At 39.5% G+C, this 14,698-nt stretch overlaps 1 protein-coding gene and 1 long non-coding RNA gene across 2 annotated transcripts; one reads left to right on the plus strand and one right to left on the minus strand.

Annotated features, from left to right (window-relative positions):
* The first annotated feature begins 432 nt into the window (after nucleotides 1-432).
* On the plus strand, nucleotides 433-3,848 carry LOC121244265 (protein SIEVE ELEMENT OCCLUSION B-like). Its single transcript, XM_041142277.1, has 5 exons — nucleotides 433-447; nucleotides 718-811; nucleotides 1,741-1,868; nucleotides 2,781-3,257; nucleotides 3,480-3,848. Exons 1-5 carry the CDS (start codon nucleotides 433-435, stop codon nucleotides 3,846-3,848), a joined length of 1,083 nt encoding a protein of 360 aa, XP_040998211.1.
* A 1,312-nt stretch (nucleotides 3,849-5,160) lies between these two features.
* On the minus strand, nucleotides 5,161-12,322 carry LOC121244659. Its single transcript, XR_005936470.1, has 2 exons — nucleotides 12,292-12,322; nucleotides 5,161-5,359 (listed from the first exon to the last, which is right to left on the minus strand). It is a non-coding gene; the product is annotated as an uncharacterized LOC121244659 (long non-coding RNA).
* Between the last annotated feature and the right edge of the window lie 2,376 nt (nucleotides 12,323-14,698).

Here is a 14,698-nt window from a genome sequence, read left to right on the forward strand (position 1 = left end):
ATTTACAACAAAAATAAACTTATTTTAAAAAGAAATAATTATTTTTGTTAAAAATTACTAGTCACAAATAAGCAGTTAATTAACTTTGTCCTGCAAAAAATTATTTTTATAGTTTAGTCCCACCAAATTCAGTTTCCTGGTTCCGCCCAATTACACTCATCCTATCACGAAATACCATGTCATTAAAATTGTTTACATAAGTACTAAATTGTAATCGTATGTGATCAACCTCATATATACCAAATAATAATTGAATTAGGAATCCAAATAAAAATTTGAATAGACCCTACCATTATTACCACTCGTTAATTTCTTGTCTATATAATGCATGCTACTAACTATTGTACAAAGGTCACAAGTCAACATCTCTCTCAATCTTCACTAAAGCAAAGAGTTTCCAAAGTCTCGCGCTGTGCAGTAGAGTTCTATTCTATGGCTGCCATTAAGGTGTGCTGCAAGTAAACTTGAAACCATACCCTCAGAAACTGTCTTCTTCTCAGCATTTTTTGGTTCAACTAATAGCTAGCTATGAATTGGCCGCGCAATTTTTCAGCGTACACTGCTACAAACCTCTCGCGTTTTGTAGAAGCCAATATACGTGCAATATACACATCCTTTTTCTCACTTTCCCTTATCCAATATTTTCATTTTAATATATATTCATATATCTATATTCGCATTATTTTTCATAATCAGCTGATGATCAATATTTTACAGGAACAATCGATCATCATGTCAGCCAAAAAGAACGACCTCATGACCTTCAACTTCCGAACGATGAAATTTGAACCTTGTCATGATCAACAAAAAGGTTAGCCAGTTCTGGTGATCTCATTTCTTTGATGATTAGAAAACATGCTAACTTCAACCCGCGCGGCCTGTTGGCGTAAGGATATTTCGAGAAATCGGCTTGCATGGACTTCTTAGATCAGTTCAAACAACCCTAGGCCTCCCAATTAACAAAGTGTTTGGTTCATAATAAACTCAACCTTGCCTTTTTGTTAAATAGGCATACAAGATAAACCAATAAATAGATTAGACAAAACTAAGGGATGATACCATACTTATCTTTTATTGAATTACCAATAGCTAGTTATTGAATTGGTAATTAATCTTAGACCTATTAGAGATAATATAATCAAATAAAAAATTTGACTTGATTATTATCCTGATTTGATTTTCATGTATAACTATCAAATCAAGTAAGTTGATTATTTTTATAATTATTAAATTAAGAGATTTGATTTTCATAATTATTATGATATTTACCATATAATTTTCCTAAAAATAGGACCTATACTACTTTGCATTCAATCACAACTGAGAATAGCAAGATGCAACACTCAAAGACTTTCTCCCTCATTCTCTCTTCTCTATTTCATTTTCTATTATATTTCAATTTATTAGAGCTAGGTTAACGCCAAACTCGATCATGTTGACAGTTTCTTTTAGACCTCTTGATCCTCTAGTTTTACCTCTCAAGGAATCTTCATCTGGCGTTCAACCATATTTTGTCTCAAATCCATGTATTTGGAGTATTGTTATTAGTCGCAAACATGTTTTATTAGATTTTGGTCTATTGTGAGCATTGTTTGAAGCGCTAAACCTATTTTGGGCCTTTTGCTTAATTACTCTTCCTAAGCCATTCATGCACGAAACATTTGTAGTACGTACATGCAATATTATATGGTCAATTCGAAAGTGGCAGCATTAATGCTAGCCAAACATTCTGGTTCACAGCAGACTATGCGAAGGCATATTATTGGAAGAAGCTTTCAGAGGTTCAGGAGATAGTGAAGGCTTTCAATGCGCTGAGATCTGCAAAAGTTAATCTCCGGAAGCTTATTGACGGTTCTACCAAAAAGGAGGCATGTAAATTTTTTCCCTTCCTCAAACTGTAGCAAACACAACAATTTTGTAATTTTTTTTTTCTGTTCGCGAAAACGATAGCAAATTTCTGCAATGGAAGACACCTTTAAAAAATATATATATTCTCATTTTCGCACCATATTATAGATTAATATTGGTGGTCTTATGCTAGCTAGCTATATGCTTAATTAAAGACAATATATCTTTAAATATTTATAAAAATAAATAAACTAATAGGAAGTGTACTCGAGCTTAGGGGTGTTATCCGCATGGTGCTGGGCGGGGGCACACCATGTAGGTGGGAGGGTTTCATATCCCGTCCCCTGCCCCCGGGAGGTGCCGCTGGGGTCAACCCGCCCCGACACATGGTGGCATTTTTTATTTTTTATTTTTACTTAATGATTAAAAAATTATTTTTGTTGTGCATTTTTTTTTTAAAATAAAAGGTGTTAAAAAATATATTTAAAAAAAGAAAGTAATAAAAACTTACATAAAATACACTAGCGGAAGCCCGGCGGAGCTGCCAGCAGGGCTGTAGAGCCACCCATTGTCATTTGTGGTCCGCTTCTACAATAAAGGCCAAGCTGCCTGACTCAAAATCTAATTGCGCCAAGACTCTGATCTCTAACATTAATTCTGCTGAGTTCTACTTTTTCAGTACGTCTGTAAGCATCTCTCTCTCTGTCTAGATATATATATATATATATATATATATATATATATATATGAGCTTGTCTGTAATGTTTCCTTCATTTATATATAAGTCAACGCATCACCGTCTAATACTAGTGATCACAACTGAATATTCTGACACTGCATCCATGTGTAATATTTACAATAATATACAGCTTAAACTATTAATTAAGCAGTTGATCGAGTTGTCGACTTTCATTATTGCATTGCACAAACAGGTTGGCGCCGACGTGCTGAAAAATAAGAATATTCTATTAATCATTTCGGGCTTCTCTAACGACGATATCTTGAAGCTGAAGTCAATCTATGAAGGAGCAACGTCGAGGAAGGACAATTATAAAATTGTATGGATCCCAATGGTGGAGCAGATCAGCGCCTGGACCGTAGACGTGTGGAATATGCTAATAACTGAGAAACCGTGGTATGTATTGCCGTGCTCTTCATCACTAGCTGCATCAGGCAGCCAATTCATGATCATGAGTAAGGAGTGGCAGTTCAAGAATGAGTTTATCATGATGGTGATGGACCTAAAAGGTAAGGATAAAGTCACAAATGCATTCCGCCTGATTACAATGCCAACGACTGAAATGAATGCCTCAGCTTCCACTAACCCAGATGAAAAGGTGCAAAAACCTAAAAAGCATAAGGAGAAAAGTAGTGTAATTGTGTCTTCTGAAGGACCAGAAGAACCAAAGGTAAAGTGTTATTTTCACAGCTTAAAACCATACGTACGTAAATTACTTATAAATTAAGGATGGTGTACTTCGAAAGGACTTTCGGGTGACAAATATACATGACATCTAAGTATATAATATAAATATTGATCATGCATGTGCATGCAGTTTAAAGTAAAATTTATAATCTGCATTCAAATAGAAAATGGAGTTTGACATAACATATATATCTTGTTCAATCAGAAAAGAAATTACGAATTCTACTATAGAGGCACGAACGAGGAATGGAACGATACATTTTTTGAGAAAGCAAATAAAGTGGGTCAAGATGTGCTCATAATCCAGCAAGGCCTTTCTGTAAAGTCGTTCAGGGTTTCATCGGAGATGGAAATAAAAGAGGCTAAACAACGTTTAAAGGCCGTAAATGATCCAATATTTTCGAATGATGTGAGCGTATCATTTGTTGTGCTGAGAGAGGAAGATAAAGTGTTGCTGTCTGGTCCTGGGGATAAAATACTGGAAGTCTTGGAGCGTTTTGGCGAGCAATGGAAGAAGGAAGTTGAAAAAAAAGGCTTTGCAAGAAGTTTCTTGGAGAGCTATGAGAATATTTGATGTAGCTAGTTAGATTGATAGACGGCGCCATGATTGCATTGCAGTAGTACTACTACTTCATGAGGCCATGATGGCTATCTAGTATATACTACTTCACTACAAAATAAAGATGATCATGTGGTCCTCGATCTAAGTTTTATTAATTTGCAGCTTGTGCAACTAGCTAGTAGTATGAAGTATCATCAATAATCATGTGTAATGGTACTACGTATGAAGTATCATCAATTATGTCGGCAATGTTGTTTGTGTTGTGATTCGTGGCTTAATGATTTAGTTTGAGTCTCGTACGTTTTAATATGTTATCGTGTCTTGTATAATAAATTAAAAATATATGAATATTTTGTGACGGTTTGTGCCCTAGTGTTCAATTGAAATTGCTTGGTTCCCCGGGGCAGGCTAGCTAGCTAATTAAATATTTACTCCCAACGTACAGATTCACATAAGGATCTGTTCCAAGTTCCAAGTTCCAAGTTATAGATCACTACTTCACGAGGTCTTAAAGATTATATATCCATTCGGATCATTTACAGCTACTTTCATCAAGAATCATTTTCCTGCAGTAGTGAAGCTAATAAGACGACTCAGAACTAGTGATCAGAACTAAAGATCAGTTCTCCACAGTTAGTGTTGGTTTTTTGATAATTCATTGTCTAAAATGTTTCAAATGATCATGTAACGGACCACTAGAACAATATATATGGTCATCTGATGACAAGTATTTCGTACCTTTTTAATATTCTAAGGGTATATAGTTGAAAAGTTGTGACTTTTCTCATGAAATGGTGCTTCAATTTTTATAAACTAGTTAAAGACCCGCGCAATTACCTTCATTTTTTATTTCTTAGTAAATATTTTGTTTCAAGTTTTTAAATTGTAACATTTGGGTCTAGCATGAAGCTCGCGTCTAAATTTTGTTTTAGATTAATATGGATGAAAAGTCCACTTGAGATTTAAAAAGTAATTTAAAATACACTACCGACCTAAAATTTCTTTTATTTTTATTTTGGTAGAATATGAATATTTATTGAGCGTGTAATTAGGTTAAAGCCCATTTATCAATTAATAGACCAAGTGTGCATTTCCTTTATAGTGGCACAAGATTTAATCTAAAAGATCAACACAACTACTCAATATCTCATGCACATTTCTTCATTTTGTGTTTTGTTTGTGGCGCCCCCAATCCTCCTTATAAAAAAAATACGGGGATTGAGACGTCGGGATGATGACAACACGGTCACGCATCCCAATGAAGTGCCAAGTGTGTGTACATGCAATAGTGTACAATAAAAACGCAGCGGATAATTAATTCTACTAAGTACCAGAATTTAAAATACAATCTAAATATCAGAAGAGGTTTAAAAGCATTTATACAGTCATCCCAAAATAAAGTTTAACACATGTCCCAAATACAAATGAGTAAAATAAAATAACAAAGCCAGTGATCCCAGATCACTCTTCGGGCGGAGCCATCTCCTCAGGCTCGCCCTCCTCCTCCTCATCTGCATCAAAATCTGCGTTACCACATAATGGTACCGCAGGTAAGTATAACCCAAATAATCCTGAGGAAATAAAATGCATTTAATGCAACCAACATGCATGCATATGATGAAATATGCATTTTCCTCAAAACATCATTTTCCCCGAAAATGATAATTTCTCCAACACACGCCAAAATTCCATTTGGCCCAAAAATAATCCGTAAAACATTTTCCCAGAAAATGATTTACAAAAATCCAACACACACTATTTTTCTAGAAAATAGCCAATTAATCCGTTATTACCCTATGCACCATGGCCTCCCGTAGGGACCATCCGCAAGTCCTGGCTTCGTAGCGATGCTCAGTTCCGCGCTCAGTGCGTTCGTAGCCAAGCACCCACTACGCAAAGAGCGATGCCCAGTTCCGCGCCCAGCGCGTACGTGGCCAGACATCCTCTAGTTCCCGCCAGCAGAAGGACCACGGAGTCGGCACGAATCTCTCGTCCGATCCCATTGTCGCCCGGCGACAATCCAGGGGACGTTACTCAGTTTATTCCGCTCCCGAGTAACCAGAGGAGCTCCAACGAGATAATGCCCCATCTCGGCTTGGGGTCGTGATACACACGTACCCAAAAATATTCTCACATAAAATCATAACTTTCCAAATCACACATGAGCATGAATGCAATACACGAAAACTCAATTTTCTTTACAAACATGATCATGCATGAAATAATGAAATGCACATGTACCAACACCAATCCAACGTCCATCAATAACCAGTCCCATCAAATCCAATCAAACAACTCATCAACAACCAATAACCAATTCAACCAAACCAACCAAACAACTCCAATCACAAATCTATCCGACTTCCGTACTCCTCGGACGCAGTCCGGCAAAACCAATCAACAGTGAAATGCGTTAGTGCAAAAATACATTAAATTCACAAGAATTCTTTGAAAAATACTTACAGCGCTATAAAACAATTTCCGAAGGATCACGAAGCTGCAAGAAGTGGAAAAACAGCTACAGAATAGTGTAAAATACACTGTGGCCGTAGGTCACAGATACCCACTTTTCAACGGAGACAAACGAAGACCCAAAAATGATAGGGTAGGGCCTAGGGAGGTCGGTGAAGCTAGTGGTGGTGAAGGTTGGCCGTGGGTGGCGGCACAATGGGCGGTAGAAGACCAAAATACCCAAATCGGAAAAGTGGATGGTGGAACTTCACCGATGGTGGATCGGAGGTGGGGTTGGGTCTAATGGGTTGCTAAGAGGTCGAGGATGAAGTGGTAGGAAGATGGTGGCTGGAGGTGGCGCGACGGCGGCGTAGTGGTGCATGGAACGCCGCACTTCAATGGGTTCGTGGTGGTTAACGGTGGCAATAGAGGAGCTGGAAATGGAGGGGGGTGATCGCCGGAGGCAGGGGGAGCGGAGGAGCCGAGCGGTGTCGACCACCGCCGGCGCATGGCGGAGGGCTGGGAGAGAGATGAATGCACGGCGAGAGAGAGAGAGAGAGAGAGTGTGTCGCGCACGAGAAGGGAAACCAGGGAGGAGAAAAAGAAAAGAAAAGAAGAAAAGGAAAAGAAAAATAGAGGGAAAAGAAATGAGGTCCAATCCTCATAACTTGGGTCACGAAAATGATCCAATGGAAACGATTTTAAAACAGCTAGTGAAATAAAATATTTCAAACACAGTGATTAACATAAAAATAAATAATTAAACCCAATAATAAGTTAATTTAATTCGAGAAGAAATTTAAACACATAACAATAATTAATTTAAAGAAAGCACTTCGAAAATAATTTTCGTAAACTAAAAATCATAAAAGTAACCCAATTAAAAATCCAATAATTTTAAAATAAGAGAATAAAATTTTGAATCCATAAAAGTAATTCCTTCAGTAAAAATACACTAAAATACGGGGTGTTACATTGTTCTACTGCTCTAGGGTTTTGGTTACCTATATAAATACATGCATATCCTCACGTACGTAGAAACTTCCCCAAGCTAGGGCTGCCGCACGTTCACTCCCCACGTCTCCACGTTCAGGCAGCACCAAACTCACGCACACAACCCAATTTTCCTTCCCTCTAATATTTTCTTCTTTCATAGCCACTAAATCCCACACTTAGCAACAAGGACGCCATCAAATTTTCCTCCCACCACTATAAAACAAAAGGCCATCGCTCATTGCTACAGCACCCTAACACGCCCAGCTACTCAGCCATCGTTGCATGGGATCAAGAAGAAGAAGTCCCGTCGTGTGCCACCACCCTTTCTCACGAAAAACCGCTGCACCATGAGACAACTGAGCACGCCGTGGCACCGCAAGGAAAGTGCACCGCGAAGCCCCATGTCTAACCACCGTAGCCAGCCTTGAACAACCATGAAAACAGCCCAGCCGTCGTGTCCCAACTGGCCATCAAGCCTCCACATCCCCTGTTTCAAGCACGTAAAACAGAGCACATTTTCTCTTCCTCACCATGCACGGCAGTTCCACCCAAGCTACCCAGCCACTCCCTTGCACCACCACGCACCCATTCCAACTGCATGCTCCTCCACGTCAATTCCACCGTGAACCACCATGGGAACAACCGAAGGAAAACCACCTCTGTTTTTACACCACTGAAACATGGAAAACTCCTCCGCTGCCGCCCAGTTAGTTCAGGCTTGAAGCCCACGACAGAACAGGCGTGGAGCACCAAGAAAAGCCACATAAACCGTCGTCCGTGCCACTTCTAGTCACCCCGTGCCACTGTGCCACTTCTGTTTATGAACTCTGCAAAGAGGGAATATAAAATTTATGAAAATTTGTGCATGTGATGCAAAGATGTTTTGAATCTGTTTTTGAATATGTGAAATGATCTGAATATGTTCAGTACCATGTTTTGATATGATGTAGCATCTGAAAACCTTGGTATGAATTTCTGATTCAGTATCGGATTATAATCTGGTTTCGATGTTGTTTCTATTTTGTTTTCGTTAAGGCTCTGCCACGGTTATAATAGTAGTATACGGCTCCGCCACGGATATAATGGTGGTTTATAACTGTAACACCCAAGCCTAGCACCAAGCCCAAGCCAAGCATGAGTGCTATAAAATTTTTCTTTTGGGTTACTATGTATGAAAATGCCATTTGAGTTTTATCGAGTAATTTTAAAGTAGGTTACGAGTTCAAAATTTATTTTGGCAGAAGATGGATTTTATTGGGCTTAATAACTAGGTTAAAATCTTCTAATGAGCAAGTGGAAAATGATCCAAGAAATTTTTGGGACTAGTTGTATTATTTTTAGAATTTGAGATGAGGTCATGGGAATTTATCGAATACCAGGCCCATTAGTATGTATTTATTTCTCAACCTATAAAAATACAGATAAACCAAATAAATTATTTAGAGTGCCTTAACCGGCGTAACGTATTTGCTAAGACCATTCATTACCCAAGATGTGGGCCCCTAACATTTTGGAAATGGACCCAAAATTTAAAACGCACGAGTTAAAGCCCAGAAGCACTTCGTGAAACCCATGCATAACTCCCTTCACGTTGTTTCTTCCTTTTCTTTCGTTAAGGTTTCCAACTATGCGCATATAGATAAATATCGCACTCCGCAACCCTCTTTCCTCTAGGATTACAATTTAGAGTCCTCTTCCCATTATAATTCCTAACCTCTACCAACTCATGCTATAACCACATAGCATGCATGCCGTTTCCTTTCGCTGCCCTAGGGTACTTAGTACTGCACATATATACATAACATATATTTGTTGTTGCACAAGTAGTTCCACTATGAAGCTCCCTTATGCGAAGTCCGGCAGCCTCCATGAAGACCCATGCTGCTTGATAAAAGGGAAATAATGTTGTTTTAAATACTCTTATTATACTTGATTAAATAAGTTTTATTTGTTAAAAAAGTATTTATTAAACAATGCATAACAGTTGGGCTGTTGACATGTAAAAAAACTGATTACACAGTAAAAATAGACTTGGCCCAGTTTTATTTAACTTAGACTTGCAAGGGTTTAATTCACTTTGTGCATATGGTAGGTTGGGCCCGCGTATGCAATAAAGCTCCCATTACTCATAACACAAGACTAAAGAATTGAGGCCCACGTCTGCAATCTCCCATGACTCATAACACAACACTAGAGAATTGAAGCCCGCCTCTACTAACAGGAGAAGAAAGAAAGGAACATTCGAGAGGCAGAAAGAAAATAGAGAAAGAGAAGGTAAAGAGCAAAAGGGGTAGTATGGTTAAAGTGAAGGAGACGTCCGTAGCAAAGGATGGAGGCAGCAGTTTCGAAGAGAGAGAAGATGACTATGGAAGGGTTGATAAATAGGAAAGAGAGTTGGAATTGGGGGGGTGTCAAGATTCGGTTTTATTTTTCTCCTCTTACACGTTTTTTAAACTGTTAAGAATTTCTAGGGTTTTCATTTTGCTGAGATTTGATGTTGATGATGGTAAATTTAGGCTAAATCTGTAGCTTGGGTTGCGGTAAAACTTCACTTTGTTCTTTATGTTGGTTGGATCTCTATAGGCCTCGATTTACATACTTCACTATTTCTAAAATCAAGTTTCTATGAATGGTTTTTTTCGTTAAATGCTCTCGTTCTTATTCCTATTCTATTGTTGATACTAGGCACAACAGAATCTTGAATCAATCGAGGTATCTCTCCGCCAAGTGATAAAGTAAAAATTGGTTGATGATTAGTGATAAATTCTTTTAAAGCCTTGGTATATGAACTCTTAGTTTACGTTCTTCAGATTGCATATTTAAAAAAAAAAAGAAAAAGAAAAAGAGCCGGAAGCCCCACACATAGTGGCTCCATCCCAAGTTTATTAAGAAATCCTCACCTATGGTGGAGGAAAACCATGGCTACAACTTATATACTTGGGGGTTACAATATTCATCAAAAACCAAAACCCAAGTATCCAAAAAACCAGAACCAATTTATTTCAACAAATAAATAAATAATCAAGACAAAAAAACTATATCCACCATGCAGCTGCTAAACCAGACTAACCCCGTATACAAGCCATACCCGACTTATCCAATCTGTACAAGCCCCTTATTTCTATATCCAAAAGAGCAACACTCCGAACGACATTATTCACTCTTCGAGCCCCAGATTTCGCCAATAGATCAGCAACACTATTAGCTTCTCTAAAACAATGGCTAATAGAAAAATCAAATTCCTCTAAAAGAGCCATTAATTTGTCCCAAAAATCCCAGAGGTACCAAACATTACATATCTTATCAGCAATCCAATTTGCAACCACCAAAGAATCACATTCAATATCAACTTTACTAAAACCCATTTGTTTGCATAAACACAATCCTTCTAACACTGCTATGAGCTCAGCTGCATTGTTAGAACAACAACCAAAATATTTGGAATAAGTAAATACCAACTTACCGGTATCATCCCTCAGGACACCTCCTCCACCACTTTCTCCAGGATTCCCAATGCTACATCCATCAACATTCAATTTAAATCTTCACGAACTAGGCATAGACCAGCGAACAATACGTGGGCTTTTTCTATAAAAGAAGTTCTAAAATCGCAACCCAGGTGTTTATCAAATTGTTTCTATAAAATCTGTAGTTACTTTATTGTCCATTCAACTCTCTCTATTTACATTAAGGTGAAGTTTAAATTTCAGTTGGTTGTCTTAAGTCGAATAGTTTATTTTCTTGAGATTTGAATTACTCTGGTTTTGTCCATTTCCTTTTCGAAAAATGTGGCGCCCCCAATCCCCCTTATATAAATACACAGGGATTGAGACACCAGGATGGCGACAACACGGTCACACATCCCAACGAAGTGCCAGTGTGTGTACATGCAACAGTGTACAAATAAAATAACGCAGCGGATAGTCAACTAAGTACCAGAATTCATTTACAATCAAACATCAGTAAAGATTTAAATAGCAGTTATACAGTCATCCATAAAATAATTTACAATAGTTCCAGATATACAAACGAGTGATCCCAGATCACTCCTCAGGCGGAGCCGTCTCCTCAGGCTCGCCCTCCTCCTCCTCATCTGCATCAAAATCTGCGTTACCACAAAATAGTATCGCAAGTAAGTATAACCCAAAACAACAACGTAATATAAAATGCATTAAATGCAACTAACATGCATGCACATGATGAAATATGCGTTTTTCCACAAACATCATTTTCCCCTTTTCCAACGCACGCCAAAATCCCATTTTGGCCCAAATTATCCGTAAAACATTTTCCCAGAAAATGATTTACCCAAAAACCAACTCGCACTATTTTCCCAGAAAATAGTGCATTAATTCCAAATGCACCATGCATCATTTCCATATGCACCATGGCCTCCCCTATGGACCATCCGCACGTCCTGGCTTCGTAGCGGTGCTCAGTTCCGTGCCCAGTGCGTACATGGCCAAGCACCCACACTACGCAACGAGCGATGACCAATTCCGCGCCCAGCGCGTACGTGGCCAGACATCCTCTAGTCCCCGCCAGCAGAAGGACCACGGAGTCGGCACGAGACCATCTCGTCCGATCCCATTGTTGCCCGGCGACAATCTAGGGGACGTTACTCAGTATATTCCGCTCCCGAGTAACCAGAGGAGTTCCACCGAGTTAATACCCCATCTCGGCTTGGGGTCGTGATACACACGCACCAAAAATCCATTCTCACATGAAAACCCAGTTTTTATAAACACATGAACATGAATGCAATACACGAAAACCCAGTTTTCTTTTACAAACATGATCATGCATGAAATAATGAAATGCACATGTACCAACACAATATCCAAACCAACAATTACCAATCCAATCAAATCTAACCAAACAACTCCAATCACAAATCCATCTGACCCCCGAACTCCTCGGACTCAGTCCGGCATGCCAAAAAATACAGTGAAATGGGTTAGTGCAAAAATACATTTAAATTACGAAAGTTCTTTGGAGAAATACTTACAGTGCAATATAATAATTTCCGGAGGATCACGAAGCTGCAAGTGGTGATGTCTGAGCAACACCACAGTGTAAAATACACTGTGGCCGTGGGTCACAGATACCCACTTTTCAACGAGGACAAACGAAGACCCAAAAATGGTAGGGTAGGGCCTAGACAGGTCGGTGAAGCCAATGGTGGTGGTGGTTTGCCGTGGGTGGCGGCGCAAGGGGTGGTTTTAGGCCAAAAATGCACAAATCAGAAATGGTCTTGGTGGGGCTTCACCGGTGACGGATCGGAGCTGGGGTTGGGTCCAATGGGTTGCCAAGAGGTCGAGGATGAAGTGGTAGGAAGATGGTGGCCAATGGCAGTGCGACGGCAGCGCAACGGCGGAAAGTGTGCCGCGGCTTCGTGGGTTTCGTGGGCTTCGTGGGGGCTAACGGCGGCACGAACGGAGGTGATATTGGTGGGGTGAGGTCGCCGGCGGCTGGGGAAGCTAGCGGGCTGGGCGTGTCGACCACCGCCGATGCACGGCGGCGCTGGTTGGAGGAGAAGAAACGGACGCGGGGAGAGAGAAAGAGAGAGATCGCGCGCACGGGGAGGGAAATAAGGAAGAAGAAAAAAAGAAAAGAAAGAAAAGAAAAGAAAAGGAGAGGAAGAAAAATGGAGGGAAAAGAAATGAGGTCCAATCCTCATAACTTGGGTCACAAAAATGATCCAACGGAGATGATTTTAAAACCACAAGTTAAATAAAATAATTTAAACGTAATGGTAAAGTCAAATTGAAATAATTAAATCCCACGGCAATTAATTTAAATATTAAAACCAATTTAAATGCATAACAATAAATAAATATTAAGAAAGCACATAAAAATAATTTTCACCAAATTAAAATCATAGAAATAAACTCACTAAAAATCCAACCAATTTTAAAATAAGAGAATAAATTTTGATTACATAAAAATAATTCCTTCAGTAAAAATACACTAAAATACGGGGTGTTACATCCTCCCCCCTTAAAAAAAATTTCGTCCACGAAATTGGCAAGGTCAAATATTAATCTAAGACAAGATCAAGATTCAATCAAGAGAATACTTAGAACATACCGTCAAAATCAATCAAACAAGTACGGATATTGCTCCCTCATGTCGGCTTCTCTCTCCCAAGAGAAATCTTGAGCCAACGGATCACCCCATGACACTTTCACCATAGGTATTACCTTGGACCTTAACTCTTGCTCTTTCCAATCCACGATTTGGGTTGGGGCAACTTCATAAGTAAGGTTGGGCCGCAGTTGAATGTGTTCGGGATCCACAAAACGTGGCTCTTGCTGTCCAAAACTCTTCTTCAATGAGGACACATGAAACACATCATGAACATCTCCAAAATAATCTGGCAAGGCAACTCTATAAGCAACAAGCCCAACCTTCTCTACGATCTGAAAAGGGCCAATATATCTTGGACTAAGCTTTCCTTTCTTACCAAAGCGCTTAACGCCTTTCATAGGAGAGACTTTAAGATAAACCCAATCTCCTTCTTCAAAGGATAAGTCTCTTCTTCTTGTATCTGCGTAACTTTTCTGGCGACTTTGCGCTTCAGCCATCTTCTTCCTGATAAACTGAACTTGATCCTTCATTTCTTGAATTATCTCAGGCCCAAGCAATTTGTTCTCGCCAACTTCATCCCAACATAAAGGCGATCTGCACTTCCGTCCATATAAAGCTTCATACGGGGCCATCTGAATGGAGGAATGAAAACTGTTATTATAAGAGAACTCAATAAGCGGTAAGTGATTCTCCCAACTTCCTTGGAATTCCATGACACAAGACCGCAACATATCCTCCAGAGTCTGAATAGTACGCTCTGATTGGCCGTCTGTTTGGGGGTGATACGCCGAACTAAACTTCAATTTAGTACCTAATGCTGCCTGCAAACTCTTCCAGAAATGGGACGTGAATCGCGAGTCCCGATCTGACACGATACTCTTGGGTATTCCATGCAAACGCACTATCTCCTTGACATATAACCGAGTCAACTTACCCAACGAGTCAGTATTATTAACAGGCAAGAAATGGGCACTCTTGGTCAACCGATCCACAATCACCCAAATGGAGTTCTTCCCACTAGGAGTCCTCGGCAACCCTACCACAAAATCCATAGAAATATCATCCCACTTCCACTCCGGAATAGGGAGAGGTTGGAGTCTACCAGCAGGTCTCTGATGCTCAGCCTTCACCTGTCGGCATGTGTCACATTTCTCAATAAACAAAGCGATGTCCGACTTCATTCCTTCCCACCAGAAATTCTTCTTTAAATCTCTATACATCTTCGTGCTTCCTGGATGAACCGAATAAGGAGTTGCATGAGCTTCTGCTAAAATTCGCTCTTTAAATTCAGAATCTCGGGGAATCACTCTACGATCCCGAAACCG

This window comes from Juglans microcarpa x Juglans regia, chromosome 8S (genome assembly GCF_004785595.1).
Source record: "Juglans microcarpa x Juglans regia isolate MS1-56 chromosome 8S, Jm3101_v1.0, whole genome shotgun sequence".
Taxonomy (NCBI): domain Eukaryota; kingdom Viridiplantae; phylum Streptophyta; class Magnoliopsida; order Fagales; family Juglandaceae; genus Juglans; species Juglans microcarpa x Juglans regia.